This window comes from Melanerpes formicivorus, unplaced genomic scaffold (genome assembly GCF_026170545.1).
Source record: "Melanerpes formicivorus ecotype bairdi unplaced genomic scaffold, bMelFor1.0.p_v2 SCAF_178, whole genome shotgun sequence".
NCBI lineage: Eukaryota > Metazoa > Chordata > Aves > Piciformes > Picidae > Melanerpes > Melanerpes formicivorus.
This window is the reverse complement of record NW_027142530.1, coordinates 375,366-398,453: the sequence shown is the minus strand read 5'-3', so window position 1 is coordinate 398,453 and position 23,088 is coordinate 375,366. Positions and strand designations below refer to the sequence as shown.

General features: G+C 55.2%; 2 protein-coding genes across 2 annotated transcripts in view; both read right to left on the bottom strand.

Moving 5' to 3' along the window:
• Positions 1–399: 399 nt before the first annotated feature.
• On the bottom strand, positions 400–2,086 carry LOC137457419 (olfactory receptor 14A16-like). Its single transcript, XM_068169314.1, has 2 exons — positions 1,090–2,086; positions 400–593 (listed from the first exon to the last, which is right to left on the bottom strand). Exons 1-2 carry the CDS (start codon positions 2,084–2,086, stop codon positions 400–402), a joined length of 1,191 nt encoding a protein of 396 aa, XP_068025415.1.
• Positions 2,087–12,287: 10,201 nt separating this feature from the next.
• Positions 12,288–23,088, bottom strand: part of LOC137457418 (zinc finger protein 208-like) — a gene marked incomplete at its 5' end in the record, with an annotated part of 316,357 nt that continues 305,556 nt past the window's right edge. Inside the window, 1 exon segment of the mRNA XM_068169313.1 lies at positions 12,288–13,271. Within this exon segment, the coding sequence (XP_068025414.1) occupies positions 12,288–13,271 (984 nt within the window).

Genomic DNA, 23,088 nt, shown 5'->3' with positions numbered 1-23,088 from the left:
TGTAACTAAAACAGGACACTGGTAGCTGTAAACATAGAAAGTTATCTTGGAACAGGAGGACATGCACCTGCATCAACAACCTCACATGTCATTAGTGGTTGGACCAATAATCTATAATAGTGCAATGTGTGGTCACTCCTAGGGAACCAATGGAGCCATGCCAACAAGGCTTTCCGATCTTATATAAGTTGTAGAAGTTCCCTTGCTACACACTTCTGCCTTTCCTTTCCCTTCTTCTTCTATGCTTTACTTTACTGTGCTATACTTGCACCACAGGCCTGCACCATAGGCCTGCAATACTGGAACAATAAAGGAACAATATTCGATCATACTGGTCAGCTGTATTGATTCCAATCTCCATCCCATTAGGATGGGGCCCAGTCTGGTACTAGGAGGGGTTCAGGTGATGCAGCTTTCCCTGGGAGCAGGCACAGTCTGCACTGGGAAGGAGTCGTGGTATCTGGTTTGCACTAGGATGCAGACAGCTGGTACTTGGAGGGGGCCAGAGCTTCCACTTTGCAGTGGGATGGTCTCCAATCTGTACTGGGTGATGCCTTTGGATCTGTTTCCTCTGGGACAGATCTTGGACAATACTGCAATGGGATCAGGGCATCAGCTTGTACCTGGACAGGGTGTAGCCTGTACTGGGAGGGAGTCAGGAGATGCAGTTTGTACTGGGACAGGGCCCAGTCTGTAGTGGGAGTGCATAAGGGGATAAAGTTTTTACTGAGACAAGGCATAATGGGTGTTTGGAAAGACTCTGCCCCTCCACCTCTGCACACAGGCACTGCCCTGCAGCTCCACAGAAGCCTTGGAGGAAGGAACGCGGAGAAACAACTCCCTGCAGGGTCCTTTATTGTGTTAAACACACAGGGAGCACAGCTCCTCGTGTCTGCAGCGTCTGGGTCACACCAGAAAGGACAACACTGAACCAGAAATGGTTTGAAGAAAGACATTTGTGTGGGAACAGCAATCTCACAAGGGGAACAGAGGCAGAAGCAGCCAGAACTCCAGCAGCCAGGCTGGGTCTGCACTGAGTGACATCACAACTGCTCTGCAGCAGAAGACAGAGAGTTTATTGCTTCTGACAGCATCCAGGAATCAGTTTTCTCAGGGCATCCTTGAGCTTCTGGTTCCTCAGGCTGTAGATGAGAGGGTTCACTGCTGGAGGCACCACTGAGTACAGAACTGACACCACCAGGTCCAGGGATGGGAAGGAGATGGAGGAGGGCTTCAGGTAGACAATGGAGCCAGTGGTGATAAACAGGGAAACCACAGCCAGGTGAGGGAGGCAGGTGGCAAAGGCTTTGTGGCGTCCCTGCTGAGAGGGGATCCTCAGCACTGCCCTGAAGATCTGCACATAGGACACCACCATAAACACAAAACAGAGAAAGTATAAACAGGCACTGACCAAAATAAGCCAAAGTTCCCTGAGGCAGGATGTGGAGCAGGAGAGCTTGAGGATCTGGGGGATTTCACAGAAGAACTGGTCCACAGCATTGCCCTGGCAGAGGGGCAGGGAAAATATATTGGCTGTGTGCAGCACACCATGGAAGAACCCACAGGCCCAGGCAGCTGCTGCCAGGTGGAGACAAACTCTGCTGCCCAGGAGGGTCTCATAGTGCAGGGGTCTGCAGATGGCAATGTAGCGATCGTAGGACATGGTGGTGAGAAGAGAAAACTCTGCTGAAATGAAAAACACAAACAGAAAGACCTGAGCAACACATCCTGCATAGGAGATGTCTGTGGTGTCCCTCAGGGAATTGGCCATGGATTTTGGCACTGTGGTGGAGATGGCACCCAGGTCAAGGAGGGCGAGGTAGAGGAGGAAGAAGTACATGGGGGTGTGGAGGTGGTGGTCCCAGGCTATGGTGGTGATGATGAGGCCATTGCCCAGCAGGGCAGCCAGGTAGATGGCCAGGAAGAGGCAGAAGTGCAGGAGCTGCAGCTGCCTTGTGCCTGAGAATGGCAGGAGGAGGAAGTGGGTGATGGAGCTGCTGTTGGCCATCTGCTGCCTCTGTCCATGGAGACCTGTGCAAGGAGGGAAAGGCAGTGACAAGTTAGGGCACACTTCTCTCAGGCTCATCTTAACCTCCCTCTCTGAGCTGCATGAGGAATGGATCTGCACAGTCCCATCACTACAAACCCATGGCAGAGTTCATCACAGTTTCATATGCAGCAAGGACACAGAATTGCCAGGAAGATTCCTCTGGTGTCAGAACAGAAAGTGACCAACAGCCCAATCCCATGGAACAAGAGTCCCATGGAGAGGTGGAGGAACAGGGACCAGCTCTGTAGTGCTGCAGAGACAGTGAAGGGAGGAGAGAAAGGCAGAGGGGCTGGGGGTGAAGCCTTCTCCTTACCCAACTCTGCTCACTGCTGCTCACAGGATGGAACTGAAGGACTTTGGTCCTCCTTCTGTGTGCATACTCCAGGAGCCTTCAGCTGAGCGTCAGCTGCTGTCACGAAGATGCCTCCAGGAGCTATAGCTGCAGTGTCCTGCACCCACAGCCTCACTGTGTCAGTGACTGTGGTGACTTCTCCTCCAGTGAGCTCTCAGCATCCTCCCAGTCCTGGACACCTTGAAGCTCTCTCTGCCTTCTTCATCATCCTGAGATCCTCTAGGCATGTCCTCAGTCCTGCTTTGTGGTGCAGAGGAGCTGCTCCTGGACAGAGCTGCCTCCTGCAGTGCTGTCTGCTTGCCAGCAGCTCCCACCAGCCCAAGAGCCTGGCCTGGCTCAGCACAAAAGGACCAGCCCAAGGCATTTAAAGGAGCCCTCTGGTGGCTTTGGTGCCAAGTCCATGAAGCTCAGAGAGTGGGAAGCTGATGAAACCACTCCAGGAGTCAAAGTTGGATTCAAACTCTGAAGTTTCTTCTACTCTTAATGGGTCCCACTGAAGCATACTGGGAAAGGGTCCCCAGGGGTCTGGTCAGAGCAGGAGGAGACAGTGGATGCAAGGGAAGCTTCACTGGAGGCACTGAAGCATCTCCAGGCTCTGGTGAGAGCAGAGAACTGAGGCAGTGCTGACAGGTCAGGACAAGCAGCTCAAAGTGGCTCTGCTGCTGAGGAAACCTGGAGAGATTTCTTTGATCCAAAGGGCCAAGCCCTGACTCCCAGCCCCTGGCAAGGCAGATCCTATCCCTCACTCATGTCTCAGGGCTCTGATTCACCCTGTGAAAGTACTTTTTTATCAGATGCTTTGTGCAATAATAACCTCTCCAATTATCTGCAGAAACCTTGGCAATAATGAGAGGTTCAGCAGTATTTAATGAGCCCCATGGAGTATTTGGGGCTGATTACAACATCCTTAGGTAATGCCAGGAAACTCTGCCAAGGTACTGCCAAGAAGATTCTCAAGAAGTCCAAGGCAGAAGAAAACTCCAAAGTACCTTTGTGGTGGGGTGGAAGGGTAAGGCCAAGAAGCCTCCTCCCTTCCCCCTTGTAAGGTAAAAGGGAAAAAATAATTGAAGGGAAAGGAAAAAAAAACTCACAAGCTGAATTAGCAAGGCAGTGGAGCTATATTTACAAAGCAGTGTAGTATTTGCAGGGGAATATTTACAAATTTACAATATTTACAATATATACAAAGATATACAACAGAGTAACACAGAAATGAGAGTAACCCCCCTCGGCAGAGGGGGTTCCCCACCTCCGCTCTCCCCTCTTTCCCCCCCTTTCCCCAGAGTAGTTCAGAAAAAGGGAGAAAGAAGAAAGAAAGAAGTTAAAAGCAGTTTTGTGTTAATTGGAAAGGAGTCAATACAGGCCTTCTGTCTTATCGGTTTTAAGGCCAAAGTCTTGGCAGAAAGCCCAGCACAGACAGAGCTGCAGCACGAAGAAGAGGCGGAAGCAAGACTAAAGATAGAAGTACCAGAGTGCCCAGTTCACTCCCAGTTCACTCCCAGTTCAGAAGGTGCTTCCTCCCACTTCACCAATGAAATAGTTTAGATTATTCTTTCCGTTTACCAACTTCCGTCCACCATATTCCCTTTCTTAAGGGGGCAACGTCAACCGGTCACAACCTTGAAGCACTGATTGGCCTCACTGAGGCTTGTTACTGACAAAGGCTCCCCAGGGACTCGTTAGAGCAGCTTGTTAGAGGCCAGGATTGCAGGGAGACAAAGGCAAAGTACAGGGGAGAAAAACTTGCCTTTGATCTAGGAAGCAGAAAGGCCAAGCCCTGACCACTGCCCTTGCAATAGAAGAACCTCAGAGCCTCAAAGCAAAGTTTTTCCTCACAGGCCTTGGTGGCAGAGGCAAGTGCCAGAGCCAAGGGGACAAAGACCTTGGTCCTGTTGGGCCTCTCAGCCTTGCCAGAGCCCTTGGCTGTCCCTACTGCAGCCTCTCCTACACTGTCCCATGCCTGCAGCTCTTTCCCTTCAGGCTGCTGACACCAATCTTGCTTCGCCACCCAGCTCTCCCCCTGCCATTTCCTGACACCTCTGGAAGAGTGGTTGGAGGGCTTCAGGTGACCTTTCTTTGGAGTGGACACACTCTGTACTGGGAAGGAGTCCTGTTATGGCTGTTATTGATATTTAATAATTGGCAGCACCAGGGGAAGGTTAGGCTCAAGGTGAGGGGAAAATTCTTCTCAGAAAGAGGAATTAGTCCCTGGAATGTGCTGCCCAGGGAGGTGGTGGAGTCACTGTCCCTGGAGGTGTGCAAAACAAGATTGGATGTGGCTCTTGGAGGCATGGTTAAGATGTCAGGGAGTGTTGGGTGGTAGGTTGGACTTGATCTCTGAGGTTGTTTCCAACCTGGTTGATTCTGTGTTTCTGAGGTTAGAAGGTGACCAAACCAATGTCTTGTGACAAACCCAAGAGATTCCAAAACATGTAGTGTAAGTTGAGGACAACATCTCCTGCCCAGCTGATGGAATGAGAAACTCAAGAGTCTCCCAAAAGCAACAGAAAGCAGGGAAAGAAACCTCAGTAAAGTCTTGCTCAGTATTGCTCTATGAAATGCAGACAGGCCTTAGGCCTGGTCCTTGAAATGGGAGCTTAGGAGAAGACAGAGGCTTAGGGCCTGCTCTTGAAGGTGACCTTTGCCCCAGCTCTTCCCAGAGAGGTCCTTGCTGTCCCCTGTTCTGCTCCCTCAAGCAGACCAGCACTCACACATGCCCTGCACTCTAACAGCCATGCAAACAAAGGGGAACAAGCTCAGGGTTATTGCTCCAACCAACTGCTTGAGACTGAAGCCCAAGGCAGGAATCCACAGTTACAGCCAGGTCCAGAGCTCTGAGAAGCCCCAGGTGGTGTCTCCCTTTTGCACTTCATGCAGAATCTGCTTGGTTCCCATATCTCACTGATCATAGAATGGGCTGGGCTGGAAGGGACCTCCAAAGGCTACCTTGCCTGACCTTCCCAGGGACAGCCTCAACTACATCAGGTTGCCCAGAGCCCTGTCAATCCTCACCTTCAATATCTCCAGGGATGGCATCCCAACCCCCTCCCGGGGCAACCTGTTCCAGTGTTCCACTACCCTCATGGTGCAGAATTTGTGCTGGCTCCTCCTTCCTGCACAATCCTGCTTTGTTCCCATCTCTCACCCATGTCTATGGATGTCCTTCCTCTCTGATCCATGGAAACACAGCAGCTTGTGTTCAGTGCTGTGCCCACTCCTCCTTCTGAGGCAAAGACCATGCCTGGAGCCATTCCTTCCTGAGCAGCTATTTCTGCAACCTGTTTCACTCCTCCCTGGGAAGCTGATCCTGCACCTGCAGTCCTATTTCAGAGGACTGGGAGAGCAGAGGTCTTCACCATGGCCTTTTCTGCTTCACTTTCTCCTGAGCAAGGCAGAAAGCATCAGGCCAAGCTGTGCCAACCAGAGGCCCATTTGTGCCATTTCACATCTCCTTGGACCCAACTTGGAGTCTCTCACAGATCAGCCACAGTTGTATTTGGGAGCACTGCCCCAGGGGCACAGATTCCTGACTAGCTGAGGGGTAATCTTTTCCTGCCTTTACTGCCACATCTCCAATACTTTCCCTTTCCTTCTGGTGCTGCCCACCCTGTGTGTTTGTTCCTCATTATGGGATGGTGACAGCCTGGATGGATGTACAGCCTGAGTGTTTTTCCCACAGAGGTGACCTGACTTCAGGCAGCCAATGTTTGCTAATCAGTTAGGTTGCATCTCTGGACACATTTGGAATATCTTTTGCTTGGATCAGGAGCCTCTTCCATCCCTATCCTGTGCTTCTAATTCTGGATTATCCTTAAGGGAAGTGTTCATCCACAAGCTCAACAGGAGCCACCAGTGTGCACTTGCAGCCCAGAGAGCCAATTGCATCCTGGGCTGCATCAAAAGAAATGTGGCCAGCAGGGCCAGGGAGGTGATTCTCCCACTCTGCTCCATCCTGGTCAGACCCCACCTGGAGCTCTGTGTCCAGTTCTGGAGCATCTATTACAAGAAGGATCTGGAGGTGCAGGAAGGTCTCCAGAGAAGGGCCACCAGGGTAGGCAGAGGGCTGGAGCTGCTCTGCTATGAGGACAGACTGAGAGAGTTGGGTCTGTTCAGTCTGGAGAAGAGAAGGTTCCAAGGATTCCTTCTTGTGGCCTTCCAGTATCTGAAGGAGGTTACAAGAAGGCTGGGGATGGAATTTTTAAGGTGTTGGGTAGGGATAGGACTGGGGAGAATGGAGCAAAACTAGAAGTGGGGAGATTCAGATTGGATGTTAGGAAGAAATTCTTCCCCATGAGGGTGGAGAGACTCTGGAACAGGTTGCCCAGGGAGGTGGTGGAAGTCTCATCCCTGGAGGCTTTGAAGGCCAGGCTGGATATTGCTGTGAGCAACCTGCTCTGGTGTGAGGTGTCCCTGCCCATGGCAGGGGGCTTGGAGCTGGATGATCCTTGAGGTCCCTTCCAACCCTGACAATTCTGTGATTCTCAGTATGTCCAAGAGGTATTGTCAGGTATTGGAATTCCAGTGAATGCCCTCCCCCCTCCAGCCCTTCCTTAGGGTTCTCAGGGCACCCCCAGCCGTTGCTGTCATCAGCTCTCTGTGTTGTGTTCTGTATCAATCCAGAATTGACATTTGCTACCAAGGGCTTTCTTTCTAGATTCAGGTGATGAGATTTTCAGTTCCCTTTCTCCTTCTCTTCAGTCTGGTGTTCCTTCTCCTGCACTAGTGCCTGCTGGAACAGGATCCATGTGATTAAGAGGAACCCACTGGCAATTTCTGGGGAGCCTCAGATTCACTGGAGGTGATCTGCACCACACAATGTCCAGAGCAATGTGAACCCTACAGCACTCAAGGGAACAAATAGTTAGAGAGCAGCCCCATAGAGGACCTGGGAGTTCTGGTGGACAGCAAGTTCTGCATGGGACAGCAATGTGCCCTGGTGGCCAAGAAGGCCAATGGGATGCTGGGGTGCATTTGGAAGAGTGTGGCCAGCAGATCCAAGGAGGTTCTTCTCTCCCTCTACTCTGCCCTCAGGAGGCCCCACCTGGACTATTACATCCAGTTCTGGGCTCAAAAGGGACAGGGATCTGCTGCAGAGGCTGTGAGGATGCTCAAGGGACTGGAGTACTGCCTGATGAGGAGAGGATGAGAGTCCAGGGGCTGTTTAGTCTGTAGAAGAGAAGTCTGAGATGGTATCTGATCAATGCCTATCAATATGTGAGAGCTGGGGGTGAGGAAGCAAAAGGCAGGGACAGCCTCTGCTCACTTGAGCCCTACAGTACAAGGAGAGTACAAGGGAGAGTACAAGGAGCAATGGATGGAAACTGCAGCACAGGAAGTTCCACTTCAACAGGTGTGGTGTGTTCACTATCATAGCATCATTCAGGGTTGGAAGGGACCACAAGGAGCATCTAGTTCCAACCCCCCTGCCATGGGCAGGGACACCCCACACTGGATCAGGCTGGCCTGAGCCTCATCCAGCCTGGTCTTAAACACCTCCAGGGACAGGGCCTCGACCACCTCCCTGGACAACCCATTCCAGGGTTTCACCACTCTCATGGTGAAGAACCTCCTCCTCACATCTAGCCTGAATCTCCCCACCTCCAGCTTCATTCCATTCCCCCTAGTCCTATCACTACCTGAGATCCTGAGAAGTCCTTCCCCAGCCTTCCTGTAGGCCCCCTTCAGATACTGGAAGGCCACAATTAGGTCACCTGGGAGCCTTCTCTTCTGCAGACTGAACAGCCCCAACTCCTTCAGTCTGTCCTCATAGGAGAGGTGCTCCAACCCTCTGATCATCCTTGTGGCCCTTCTCTGGACATGTTCCAGCACCTCCACATCCCTCTTGGAATAGGGGCTCCAGAACTGGAGGCAGTACTCCAGGTGGGGTCTCACCAGGGCTGAGTAGAGGGGGAGGATCACCTCCCTCGACCTGCTAGCCACACTTCTCCTGATGCAGCCCAGGATCTGATTGGCTTTGTGGGCTGCAGGTGCACACTGAGAGCTCCTGTTGAGCTTCTTGTCCACCATCACCCCCAAGTCTCTCTCCTCAGGGCTGCTTTCCAGCCAGTCACTGCCCAGCCTGGATTTGTGCCTGGGATTGCCTCGACTCAGATGCAGGATGCTGCACTTGCTGTGTTGATGGATTTGCTTTCGGGGGGCTGATGAGTTTCAGTCCTGTTTGTGCTGCTGATGGTGCTGGGTGTTAGCTTAGGGCAATGGCTCAGAGCTGTGCTGTCCACTGCTGGGCAGCTTGCTCTGGTTCCATCCAGAGCAATACAGGACACTCCCTAGGAAAACACTGTGAGATCTGCCCAGATACTCGATACTGAGGAGTGGCAGGGGGTGGGAGAGGGAAGGGGCAAATTCTTAGACTGGTGGCCACCTCTGGTGCTTTGGAATTTCAGCCCTGAGCAAGTGCAAAATCCTCCCCAGCTGGGGAAAGGTTTGGGAAAAATCTGTTGTCAGCCTGGGAGTTCCTGAGAGACAGAAATCACTGCAATGTGCTTGGGCCTGGCCCATGCCTCTCGAGCCCTTCTCATCTCTGTGCAGAGGGCTCAAGGGCAAGAGGTCTCTGGACCTACAGACAGTGCCACAGGCATGGCAGCTGTGTCAGAGAAGCAGCCTGTGCCAGGATCAGCTGCCCCTCATAGTGAATGGTGCTTATGACCAGGATTGTGCCCCAAATATTACCAGAACATGCTTCTGTGTGTGTGACTCAAACCCCCTTTGTCCCCCCTCCCTTCTGGAGTTGGGGGGGGGGACAGGACCTTGGCACCACCGAGTCCAGGTAAGCAATCTGCCTGGGCATGTTTCCACCCCTATGGCAAACAAGGCCCAGGCTACATGTTTGTTTGCCCTGTTTACAGCGTGTGCTTATGCTCATTTGGCAAAGTATCAGCTGATTGGTTAATTATTGTGTTAGCAGTGGGTGCTGACTGGAGCAGTATTCTTTGGGGCAAATGGTAAATAGGAGTTGTTTGGTAAACAAGTGCCCCCCACGCTGGTGTCCGTGCCTATGCCTGCGTGCGTCTCTGTGCCGCTACGCTCCGCCTCGCCCGGGACTTGAAGCAGCTCCAGAAGGCCTCGCTGCACATTGCCACTGTTGCCCAGCTGGGGGCAGTGCCGTGGAGCGTGGGGTCAACTGCCGCATGAGCCATCGCCACGGGAGGAAACCATGGCAGCCCCTGTGCACCACCAGTCCTGAAGCGCTACAGCCCCCAGAGCGGGGAACCTTTGCCAGGTGCTGCGCTTCGTGGAGCCAGCGGCAAAAGCCTCTGAAGCTTCCCCTGGGAGGCTCCAGGACCTTTGTGCTCTGGGAGAAGAAGCAACCCCACGGCACAGCCACGCGGTCGGCGCCGTTCTCTATTTCCTCATGAGGGCACAGCTGTGCTGCGCTGTCAGGACTCTAAACACACCACCAGGGAAAGATTTCATGAGGTTCTCAGCTCATGAGGAAGCCAAACCCTTGCTTTATAGAATTTGGGTTCAGGTAGTGCTGAAACTGTCCTGGGTTGAGGGTTTGCCGGTCACCGACAAACCCCTCCCCCACTGCTTCACCAATCAGTTTCAACTCTAAATTCTAGAACTCATTTGGTTCCTCTGAAGTGCCCAGGCACAAACGTTCTGCAGAGGTGGTTCCACCAACCCAATACTGCTGCCTGTGAATAGAAACTAAATCCCCTGCTGCATAGTTTGTATATCAATAGACTACCAATATATCTATTCATTGATATCCTTGCTGCTCATTCCCCAGGGCACATCTACAACACTCCTGTAGGGATAAAGAAGCCTACAAGGAAAGCAGCTGATCCTGCAAAGGACCAGGAGGGATCAGGGTTCCCATGGGAACAAGAGAAAGAGCCTGGGCTGCTGGCTTGGTTCTTATCTCTGGCTGTGGAAGATGGCCAAGGATAAACAGTGGATGAAACAAGCAGCAGGCCCCAGCAAGGCAAAGGAAATCTCTGCTCCTCTGTCCAGGGCTGTGTTTCAGCTGTGAAGGAACTGTCCCAGGAGTTCCATCAGCTCCAGAAGAAGTTTTTGTTCCCCACCTGTACAGTCCTGTGTTTCAGCCATGAGGAGCAGCTGCTCCCCTGTCCAAGGGAGAGAATCTGGGAGGCACACAGCACAGCACACCCTCTGCTTTACTTGTGTGACCATGGGGAGGACGTGAGGAAGTGGAAAGGAAAACCCAATCCAGTCCTGGCTGCAGGAGTCTGTGACTTACAGGGGAATTGTCCCCCCAGAGATGCTGCCTCAGTTTCCAGTGGGAAATGTCCGAAGAAGAGCAGGGAAGCTGAAACTGCTTCTGGTCCTCCTGAAGGGACTCCCAAAGCATCTTCACAAGATGCAAGGGACCCAAGACAGAATTAGAGGGGCTCTGCCTCCAACCAGATGGAAGGGAGAGACAAATTGGTTTGTTGGACCACACAGAACCAATGGCCTGGCAAGTTGAAGCCATGAGAGGATAAAGCTTTAGTAGATACAGGTGCCCAGAGTGCTCTGACACCATCAAACTATGAGGGGTGGAACCCATCTGTGTTTCTGGTGTGACAGAAGGATCCCCACACCTGGATGTGTTGGAAGATGAGTACTGGGATGCAAGCCACAGTTTGCTTTCACTTGGAGGCATGGAAGGAGTCACTGGACTCAGTTGCCCCAGAGCTGGAAACACAGCCCCAGCATTTGCAGCATTTGGACTGGGCATGGACTGATCCAGACTGTGCTGGAACAGAGTGGAGCTGCAGAGCACCTGCAGTGAGCAGCCCTCTGGGTACTGCAAAGAGACCTCCTGTGGAGTGAGAATGGACAGTGCCTGAGGTGTGCTGCTGATTGCTGCTGGGCATGGTGCAGGTGGCACAGAATGAGGGCTTGGGAATGTCAAAGGTTAAGTTGATAATTTGCTGCCATTACTCCACACCATCCTGCCTCATGCCACCTTCACAGGGACAGTGCTGGCTGGAGCAAAGTACTACAGGGCTTGAAGTTCAGATGGCAACATGAAAGGCTTCCTGTTCTGGTTGCAGCTGTTGGGTTCTGGCTCTCAGATGCTGGCTCTTTGCTGAGAGGGAAGGCTGCAGGGGTTTAACTACTGGCTGCTGCTGCTCACTGCTGTGCTTCTTTCTGCAAACAGCCTCAGGTTAGTGTGCATTATGGGATCTCCTTTGGATTCAACTCTTTTGGTCTTATCTCAAGTCCTTATCTCAACCCAGAGGGTTTTTTGGTTCCTGTGTGTGTTATTTTTCCCTCACTTCTGTTTTGGGGGGAACAGGCAGCTTAATCTCTTCTCAGCTCTTCAACCTGTTCCAGCCCCAGAGTGGAAAGCCAACAGAAGCTTTCTGAGTTCTTCCAAAGATCTCCATGAGCTTCCCCCTACACCCTCCAAAGATCCCAAAAGTCACTCCTAGGACCATCCAATTCCCAATTGAGCTGCCCCTCAAGACTCCTCTGAGAGCCTCGACGTCCCCTCCCTGAACTGGGCACACAGCTCCACCCCATCCCTTGGCAGCAAATGCCCCCAAAATTCAGGCATTGAGGCAGGGATATCTGAAATAAAAGCAAACAGACATGATTTGGGTAACTTTTGGGTTTTATTGAGACAATTGGTCAATGGACAGAGGATTTCTTACCCCAGGGAGACACAAAGCATTGGGGAAGAACCAGACAGACCCTGGCAAACCCCTGCCCAGCTCCACTGGGCGCTCCAGGTATGCCAACTCAGCACTGTAATTGGTCTCATTAGCAATAATTGGTGTTCAGATGGGCAGGAGGTGTTTGTTGCTGCTGGTGTCCCCAGTCCCTGAGAAGTGCAAAGGAAAAAGAGAAGATTTTGATGCTGGAGAGGCCCTCTCAGAGGGTTCACGATTACCCAACAGATTCTAGGTGGATTTATGCCTCCCCTCCAGTGCAGGCTGCTGCCTGGTGTGGATGCAGCGGTGCCTGTTGAGGTTTTACTTTCTGGGTGAAGATCCTTCCGCAGTCAGCACAAGTGAACGGCTTCTCACTGGTGTGGGTGCGGCGGTGGCGACTAAGATTTTGCCGCTGGCTGAAGCTCTTCCCACAATCAGTACAGGTGAACGCCTTCTCTCCAGTGTGGGTGCGGCGATGATAAATGAGAGAGCTCCTGTTGCTGAAGCTCCTCCCGCAGTCAGCACAGGTGAAAGGTTTCTCACCGGTGTGGGTGCGGTGGTGGTCAATGAGAGAGCATTTATGGCTGAAGGCCTGGCCGCACTCAGCACAGCTGAAAGGCTTCTCGCCAGTGTGCACACGACGGTGCTCTGTGAGGTCTCCCTTCCAGGTGAAGCTCTTGCTGCAGTCGGCACAGCTGTATGGCCTCTCACCACTGTGGATAAGTTGGTGCTGGATGAATTTAGTACTCGTGGTGAAGGTCTTGCTGCACTCAGCACAGGGGAACAAATGCTCTCCAGTGTGGATGCGGCGATGGGTGGTGAGAGTGGAGCTGTGTTTGAAGCTCTTGCCGCAGTCCCTGCAGGTGAAGGCCTTCTCACTGGTGTGCGTGAGGTGGTGTTGCCTAAGAGTAGAGATGTGCCTGAACCGCTTGCCACAGCAGTCACAAGAGAAGGGCTTCTCTCCAGTGTGGGTGAGGCAGTGCTGGGTGAGATGGCCGCGCAGGGTGAAGCTCTGTCCGCAGTCAGCACAGGTGAGCGGTTTCTCTCCGGTGTGGGTGCGGCGGTGCAGGATGAGATAACCCCGCTGGGTGAAGCTGCGACCACAGGCGACACAGGTGAAAGGTTTCTCTCCAGTGTGGGTGCGGCGGTGCTGGATGAGATGGGAGTTCCAGCGAAATCTCTTGCCACAGTCACCACAAACGAAGGGCCGGGAGCCAGGCTGTGGGCAGTGGTGCTTCACTAGCTCTGAGCCACCTGGGAAGCTCTGCCCACACTTAAGGCACTGATTCAGCTCTTTGGGTGACACTGAGGGACCTGCTCTGGCTTCATCCTCCTCCATACATTCCTCCCCCTCATCCTGGTCACCTTCATCATCATCATTATCCTCCTGTTCATAGTTGTCATTCTCAGCATCATCCTCCATCTTGTCCTCTTTTTCCTCCTCATCCTCCTCTACCTTGGGACTGCACATTGGCTTCTCCAACTTGATCTCTGGGTGCTGCTTCTCCTCCCAGCTCTTGTCTGGGTCCTTCTGTGAGGCCATACTGTGGCAGGAAGGGGTCACAGCTGTGCAATAGGGAAGATGGAAGCACCTGAGCCCAGGACCTCAAACCCTCAGATCCTGACTGGGTCATGACAGTCCCTGACTCCCAACACCCAGTTAGAGGAGAGAATGCAGAGGGGACCTCAAACCTTCAGTTTCTGCCACAGTGTGGGCACAGACCTCTAATATCTGTGCTGAGACCCCAGGTTCCTGTGATCAGTGCCCTGAGGTACCCTGGGACTTACACATGGTCTTGTCCTACACTGCTCGAGCCTGGTGGCATTGGCAGGGTGGTTCCTGGCCCAGGCCCTGTCCTTTGATCTCCCCTGGCTCAGACAATGGAGGCAGCAGCACTGACCAAGGAAGAACAAACCACCTCCAACCTTCTCCCACCACCCTCTAAATCCCAACCCCCAAACATCACCTCCTGCTCACAACACACTCCCAGCAGCCTGGAGCATTCCTCAACTCCCACAACACCTGATGTGCCTCAGAGCTCCTGGAGAGGTGAAATATGCTGGACAGGAGGAGGTGGAGGCTGGGAGCTGCCCTTGGGGCTGGGGTCCTGCTGTTAACCCACTCTGGGTTTCTTACCTGATGGGCTGCTCCAAGGGGCAGGTCTGCAAATTCTGCTCTTCCACAGCACACAGGGGCAGGGATGATTGAGAGACCACTCAGTCCCTGACACAGAGAAGCAAAGGGCTCAGGGGAGAGCACTGATCTGCAAGGGATGGTTCAACACTGCCCAGGACCAGGCAGCACAGCTCAGCCTTGATGGGGGCAGCTCCCAAGCCCAGCAGCACAGCCACAGCACACAGCCAGGGCTGATCAAGATGGGAGGCCTCAACAAGTGCAGACTCAGCTCCTTGCCCAGCACACAGCCCCCAGCACACAGCTGCAGGCCAGCACCACAACACAGCTGCCTCCACACAGCTTCTCCCAGGCCTTGCCTAAAGCTTCCTCCCACTGCCTGCCCAGGCCTCTGCTGCCTGCAACTGCCTTTGACAGCAGATCTTGCTCTGGACCCAGCTCTCCTCCCTGGCTCTGCCCCCACCCCACACACTCTGTGCTCAGCTCTGCCCTGCACACACCTCTCTGCTGGCCACTCCCCAACTGAAGATCACAGCAGCCCTCAGGACACACACACTGGTACGGTGGCTCAGTTGGTAGCACATAAGACTCTTAATGGGAAGGTCGTGAGTTCAAGCCAGCAGTGGGCAGTAGTGTCCTCCCTACTCTAGTCGTGAGGTCTGTGGTAACAGGTTGGACTTGATGATCTTTGAGGTCCCTTCCAAACTTAGGAATACTGAAAAGGGAGCTTCATGATCTCTGCAGATGCAGCAAAGGGGGAAGGGACTTGGGCAGCTTCTCACTAAACCTCTTCAGCCCTCACTGGGATGCTGCAGGAATCTCTGGCTCCTGCCCAAACCTCACACCTCCAGCACCCTTCACACACCTGCAGCCCAAAGAGACTCACTGGAAAGAGTTTGGCCTCCTTCTCTCCCTGACCATTTCTCTCACCTTGCTCTTTGCAGTTCTCCTGGAGCTGCCACTCCACAGCCCCAAGAGAAAAATGAGGTTGGATGGGAGGCCACAGTGCCCATGGGCTGCTGTTCATCTCCCAGCTGACACATGCAGAGCTGCAGCACAATTCACTCCTTTCAGCTCCTCAAATGCTGCCAGATTCTGCCATTCCCTGCACACACATTTGCCACCTGGGCCCTGGATCCTCTCCCCTTTTTGGGGGGACAAGGCCTAATTCCTGCCTGACCATTCTCAGGCCCTTCCCTCATTCCCAGCCCATCCATGGCCCTGCTGCCTTGGCTGTCCCATAGCCCTGTGTCCCTCACCTCCACTGCCACTGCAGCTGGAAGGGTGGAGTGGGAAATGCTGTGGCTGAGGAAGCTTCTAAGGAACTGGGCTGGAAGCAGCAGCACAAGAATGGAAGGGGTCTGAGACTAAAGGCTGGGATCAGCTGGAGGGCTGAAAGGACAGCACCAAGCCAAGGGGGGTTACAGATGAGGGCTGGGGAGGGACCCTGCAGACACCTCAGGCAGCAACTGATGAGAGGAAGGGGGACAGAGAGGGAGTGAGACCTCAGGTGACTCCTGCCATGGGCTATGGCTGGGCTGTGTGGCTAGGATCCCTGAGTGCCTGCTTGGGCTGTGCTGCATGTCAGGAGGGGACAGGGGACTGTCCTGAGCCAGGCAGGGTTTGCAGCTTTGAGCTTCTGGGGTCAGCTGCTGCCAGCACCATTGTAGGCCAGAGCCAGGCAGAGCCACACAGCTGCTGAACTAAGCCCTCCCACCCCCTGCAGCCTTCACCCTCCATCTCTCCATCCATTGCTCCATCTCCATTCACTTGCTGCCCTCTCAGAGTCCCCAGGGTCCCACAACATCACCAGGGCTCATCTACCCAGCCAATAGGGCCCAACAGAAGCCCCTGGATGAAAACATGGAGGAGAATCCCTGTGGTGGGTGGAAGGCACTGGGATGTCTTACACCAGAGAGTAGAGACCTCCAGAAGAGACAGCAGAGTCCAGAGGGACACCACAAAGTGTCATCTAGCTTAGTTCATTCCCCCAAGGCCTGCACCCACTCTCTACAAAGGAACAGCACAGGATCTCCAACCTCCTTTGCCCTTCCTCTCTGCTCCCAGGAACAGCTTCTGGGATCTCTCTCTACAGAGGAGCTTTGAGGCCTTGGCAATGCTGCCAACTGCAGCCTGCAGCAGCCTGGCTCACCTGGGAGCTGCCTACCAGAATCTGTAACTGCAGCTCTTGGGTATGGGGGGAGGAGGGGCAGAGAGGCATGGGGGAGGGGGAAGGCATTTGGGGCCTGGGGTTCTGGCCTGCTTTGGTGGAGCTCTGGAGGAAGCTTTGGCCTAGGGAGGTTGCTTGGCTCCCGTGGCCCAGGCACACTATGGATTGTTGTGGATTTGATGCTTTGCACTGTAGGATGCAGCTCTGAACAGCACAGCCATGGAAACTGCCCAATTCTATCCAACCCTCTCATTGCAGCTTGGCATCGACTCCTTTTACCAGGCTCAAAGAGAGCCTCTCTGCCTCCTGAAACCTAAGGCAATACCCTGCAGAACAAGTTGGAGGAGCTCAAGGGGACAAGCTGCAGAGGGGGCCCAGGGCAACCTCCTGAGCTTCAACAAGAGCAAGGGCAGGGTCCTGCCCCTGGCCTGGCACAATCCTCACAATCAGGACAGGCTGGGGGAGGAGGGGATAGGAAGCAGCCCTGCAGAAAAGGACTGGGGGGGGCTGCTGGACAAGAAGCTGGACAGGAACAGACAGGGGGAGCCTGCAGCCCACAAGGCCAAGGGCAGCCTGGGCTGCACCAAAAGCAGCATGGCCAGAGATGGACAGAGGCCATCCTGGCACTTGGCTCTGCTGAGACTTCACCTGCAGCACTGCAGCCAGCTCTGGAGCCCTCAACACAGGAAGGACATGGACCTCATGGAGAAGGCCCAGAGGAGGGACACAAAAATAATCAGGGTCCTGGAGCAGCTCTGCTACCAGGACAGGCTGAGGGAGCTGGGGGTGATCAGCCTGGAGAGGAGAAGGCTCTGGGGAGACCTAAGAGTGACCTTCTGGTACCTGAAGGGGACTACAAGAAGGCTGCAGAGGGACTCTTTGAAGCCATTGCCTCTGGTCCTGTCCCTGCAGGCTTTGCAAACCAGAGCAGAGCAGATTGAGATTGGAGGTGAGGAACAAGGTCTGCACCAGGAGGCTGCTGGAACACTGCAACAGGTTGCCCAGGGAGGGGCTTGAGGTCCCAACCCTGCAGATGTTCAAGGTGAGGCTGGACAGGGCTCTGGGCAACCTGAGCTAGTGCAGGATGTCCCTGATGACTGCAGAGGGGCTTGGACTGCAGCACCTTTGCAGCTCCCTGCCGACCCAAACCACTCCAGGATTCTAGGAGTCTAAGTGCAGCCTCCAGGGAGAGCAGGAAAAAGATGAGGCAGAGGAGGACAAGGAAGAGGACAAGGAGGAGAAGAACCAAAATCCCTTCCAAACTCCTCCAAACCTCTGCCAAATTCCTGGAAAGCTCTTCCAGCTCTGCAGAGTTCATTCTGAAGAGAGCTGAGGGAGTTGCTAGGCTCAGGGATGTCTTGCACACTCTGCATAAATGCTCCAGAAGCTTTCCAAGTGCCCTCAAAACCAGCAGCACAGCTCTGCTGCCACACAATGCCAGGCTGCAGGGGACCCCAAGGCTCAGCTGCTCCAACCTTGCCAGCTGACACTGGACTGGAAAGGAGTTGGCCCAGCCCCCTGCCAAGCTGAGCCTTCCAACTCTGCCCTGCAGGGCAATCCACCACTGCCCTGGGGAGATGATTCCAATGGCTGACTGGCAGGGAAAAGCTTTTGCCTCTGCAGGGCACTGTGCCACTTCAGCTCAACTCTTGCAGCAGCTCTTTGAGATCTGCCTTTGGAGCACCACAAACTCTGCAGCACTGCAGTGCAAAGCAGCTCAGCTTCAACTTCCAACTGCCTGAATTCTAACATTTTCAATTCAAGGCAGGGGCCAAGCTCACACCCAGCCCCCAAGCTCAAGAACCAGCAACTAAGGTCAGAGTCAGCTCCCAAGCACAAGAATCCAGATCAGAAATGCAGAGCCAGCCCCCAGGCTCAGAGCCAGCTCCTAAGTTCACATCCAGGCCCCAAGCTCAAGAACCAGCAGCTGAGATCAGAACCATTTCCCAAGCTCACAGCCAGCCCCTGAGCTCAAGAACCAGCAATTAAGGTCAGAACACTTCCCAAGCTGAGAGCCCCCTCCAGAGCTCACACCCAGGCCCCAAGCTCACAAGCCAACAAACCAAACCAAACCAAACCACGTTGGAAGAGACCTTCAAGATCCATCAACCAATCCAACCCACCCAAACAGCTAACCCATGGCACCAAGTACCTCATCAAGTCTCCAAATAAGGTCAGAACCACAATAATAACCACAATAATAAGCAAATAAGGTCAGAACCACATTCCAAGCTCAAGAGCCAGCCCCCAAGCTCAAGAGACAGCCACTAAGGTCCAGAACCTAGATAAAAAGTGCAGACTCAGTTCCCAAGCCAGCAACTGAGGTCAGAATCACTTACCAAGCTCAAGAACCAGCCCCTGACCTCAGAGACAGGTCTGAGGTCAGGAACCACACCCCAAGCCCAGAGCCAGCAACTAAGGTCAGAACCCCTTTCCAAGCTCACAGCCAGCCCCCAAGGTCAAGAGCCAGAAAATAAAATCAGAACCACTTCCCAAGCTCAAGAGCCAGCAGCTAAGATCAGAACCACTTCCCAAGCTCACCCCCAGCCCCCAGGCTCAGAGCCAGTTTCACAACTTTCCTTATTTCAAGTTCCCTTCATTGCACTTCTGCTAAGTGTCCAAATTGAAGCACTCAGATAATGCTTTGCCCTGGAAGGGACCCCAAAGAGCAGACAGCTCCAACCCCCTGCCATGCCCACAGACACCTTCCACCACACCAGGCTGCTCAAGCCCTCATCCAACCTCACCCTCAGCACCTCCAGGGAGGGGGCAGCCAGCACCTCCTTGCCCAACCTGCTCCAGGCTCTCACCACCCCCACTCCAAACTATTGCCTCCCAAGCTCCACTCCAAATCTGCCCTCCTCAACCTTCAATCCACTTCCCCTCAGCCCATCACTCCCAGCCCCTCACCAAAGTCCCTCCCCAGCTCTCCTGCAGCTCCCAGCAGCAACCACAAGGCTGCTCCAACCTCTCCCCACAGCCTTCTCATCTCCAGCCTCAGACACTACTCTCACAGAGCACCCACACAGATGAGCTGCCACAGCCCTCCCACCACCCCCAGGGCCTCCTACACACCCCCTCCAACAGCTCAACCTCCTGCCCCTCTTGGGGGCACCACAGCTGCACACAGCACTCCAGCTGGCAGCACACAATGCTGCCAGCACAAAAACCATTGCAGCAAAAGCCTCAAGCTGTGCTCAGCTGCCAAAACCAAAGGGACCTCAACTTGGCCACAAGAGAAAGGACCAAACTCAGCCAAGACACTGATCCAACACCCAGGGCTGCACAAAACAACCATCAGCAGAAGCTCCTCCTGCCCTGAGCCTTTCTGTGCTCAGGAGGCCTGCAGAGAAACTGAGAATCACTCTGCAACCCCCCAGGGAATCTTTGTGCCTCAAGAGCTTGCAGAGCACAGAGGCCTTGGATGCCACCACCCCCAGCACAGCCAAACTGCCCCACAGCTGACACCAGCCCCAGGCGCTCCCAAGCTCAGGCTCAGCACAGCACCCACGCCTGACACCCCCACGGCACCCAGCACACAGCCTGCCCACAGCTCCCCCCCGCGCCTGGCCCTCAGTCCAGCCGCTGCCCTTCAGCACAGCAGCCGCCCGGCACCTGCCAGCTACCACACTGCCCACAGACACACACAGCAGGTGCAGCTCCAGCACCATCCACACACACATGCAGCATAAAGAGCCTCAACTCAAAGGGTTTTTTGTTGCCTTCTCTCCCTGCCCCTTTCTCTCTGCAGTTCTCCTGGAGCTGCCACCCCACATCCCCAAAGTGAGGATGAGGTTGGATGGGAGGGCACAGTGCCCAGGGGCTGCTGCTCATCTCCCAGCTGCCACATGCAGAGCTGCAGCACAATTCACTCCTTTGGTCCCCTGCAGTGCTGCCAGGTTCTGGCACTTCCTGCACACACAGCTTCCAGCTGGGCACTGGAGCCCTTCCCCTTTGGTGGGGGACAAGGCCTAACTCCTGCCTGACCACCCCCAGGCCCTTCCCTCATTCCCAGCCCATCCCTGGCCCTGGAGTCTTTGCTGTCCTGTGGCCCTGGGAGGGGAAAATAAATGTGGTGGCTGAGGAAGCCTCTGAGGGACCTGGGCTGGAAGCAGGAGCACAAGAATGGAAGGGCCCCGAGGCTAAAGGCTGGGATCAGCTGGAGGGCTCAAGCCAAGGGAGAGGCTTACAGAGGAGGGGTGGGGAGGGACCCTGCAGCCCCCTCACACAGCAGCTGATGAAGGGGGGCACAGAGAGGGAGTGAGAGCTCAGGTGACTCCTGCCCTGGGGTGTGGGGTGAGGTATAAGGAGTGGTCTGAAGAGCATCATCTGCCTCATCACTGACATCAGGAACCAGGACACAGCCAGGGCACAGCCTGAGCACAGCCAAAGCATAACCTGGTCACAGCCTGGGCATAGCCAAAGCATAACGTGGGCACTGCCTGGGCACAGCCTGGGTACAGCCAGGGCATAGCCTGGGCTCCCCCCTGAGCCTAGTCCACAGCCCAGGCACAGCCCTTTAGCACAGCAGCTGCCAGCACAAAGTCTCCAACCCCCCAGGGCTCCACTAGAGCCACCCCCCAGAGAAGCCTCTGCTGCACCCCAGCCCCCACGCTGCCCACGAACACTGCAGGGCACTAATGGCTCCTGCTGCAACCAGAGGGAGTCTGCAGCTGGCCGAGCAGGGGGATTCAGCAGCACAAGGAACCCCACCGAGCCCCCACCTCAACCCCACCGGCGGCCCCACAACCGCACAGACTCCTCCCAGAACAGCACGGACGATGCCCAGCGACCCTGCACACCTCTGCCCTAGCCCACGACCACTCCCTCCACACACCACAGACCCCTACAGCTGCACAGAGGTCCACACAATCACAACGTGCCCCTCCCCCAACCGCATGGACCCCAAGCGCCAAGCGTGCAGAGCTCCCCCGGACCCCACAAACCCACCCCCACCCCGTACCCCACGGATCTCCCCCGGATTCCACGGACCCCGAAGCAATTCCCCCTAGATCCCTGCAGAGGCTCCCCCGCCGCAGCCCCACCGACCCCTGCCCCACAAACCCTGCTCCAACCCAAGCGACCCTCCCGACCCCTCGCAGCCCACCAGTGAGCATTCCCTGATCCCCACCCCACGACCCCCAACTCAGCCCCAGAGACTTCCTCACCCCACCTGGACCCCGGGACAAGAGCGAAGCAGAGCAGCAGAAGGAGGAGAAGGAGGAAGAGCTCAGCGCACAGGGAGCCGCCGGCCCCGGCAGGCTGCTGGCGAGCAGAGAGCGCTGCGAGGGAGACCCCGGCCCGGCCCGGCCCCTCCGGCTGCTGCGGCCACGTGGGACGGGGAGCGGAAGCAGGGAGCAGTCTGCAGAGGAAGCCCCGCCCACGCCCGGGCAGCCTTAGCCAATGAGAGGCGGCGGGAGCGCGGCAGCTCCTCCCCCTGGGCGCTGCCGAGGCCCAGCCAGGAGCTGCCCCTGCCGGCCGCGGCCGCCATTGTTGCTGCCCCGTGGGGAGCGGCAGCGGGGCCGGAGCGCGGGAGAAGTGCCGGAGGTGCTGGCGGGCGAGCGGCAGCTGCCGGCTGGTGAGCTGCGGCGGGGCGGGAGGGGCTGAGGGGGCCGGGGAGCGCTGAGGGCGGCGGCAGCGCAGCGGGGAAGGCTCTGGCTGCGTGGGGCTGCCGGGGGCGTGTGTGGAGTTGGGGGTCGGGAGGGGCGCGGGGGGCAGGGGGCTCCGTGGGGCTGGGGCAGGGTCGGGGAGGGTGAGGAATTGTTCTGTTTGGCTTTGGCCAGGGGCAGGGGGGTGCCGGCGGGGCTGGGGGCCGCGGGGTTGGCTCCTGAAGCTCTTGGCTGTTTGCAGTCTGTGCTGTGCAGGATGTGCATTGGGACAGCAATGGAGGGGGGCGGTGAGGTGTCAGAGAGCGGCCGGGAGGGACGGGGTCCAGAGTGCAACTCTCATCCCAGCCCTGCTGCCCGCACTCAGCACCAGGCGGGGCTGGCACTGGCACTGGGGGTGGAGCACAGCCCTGGGAGGAGAGGCTGAGGGAGCTCTGGGGTTGCTGAGCCTGAAGAAGAGGAGGCTCAGGGCAGACCTCATTGCTGTCTGCAGCTCCCTGAAGGGAGGCTGTAGCCAGGTGGGGGTTGGGCTCTTCTCCCAGGCAGCCAGCACCAGAACAAGAGGACACAGTGTCAGGCTGTGCCAGGGGAGGTTTAGGCTGGGTGTTAGGAAGAAGTTCTTTAGAGAGAGAGATTGGCCATGGGAATGTGCTGCCCAGGGAGGTGGTGGAGTCTCCATCCCTGGAGGTGCTTAGGAAGAGCCTGGATGAGGCACTTGGTGCCATGGTTTAGTTGATCAGATGGTGCTGGGTGAGAGGTTGGACTTGATGATCTCAAAGGGCTCTTCCAACCTGGTTAATCCTATTGTATCCTGTTCTCTCCTCTCCTCTCCTATCCTTTCCTATCCTCTCCCATCCCATCCTCTCCCATCCCACTGACTTAGAGAATGACACTCAAGAGACTCAGTAAGTTTCTTGTATCATGCTTCTATTCTGGCTCCTGACACAGGTAGAATCATTTCAAAAGACCTGTGTGCCTTCAGAGAGTTTTGGGCAAACTTTTATACAGAAAGTTATCTGTCTATAATGACAGAGGTCCAGATGCTTCCTATCTATACACAGCTTATCTAGCTGAAAACAGCAGAAGTACACATATCATGCAGGTGTCCTTTATCTTATACAAAAGATCATCTTGTCCAAGACTAACAGAA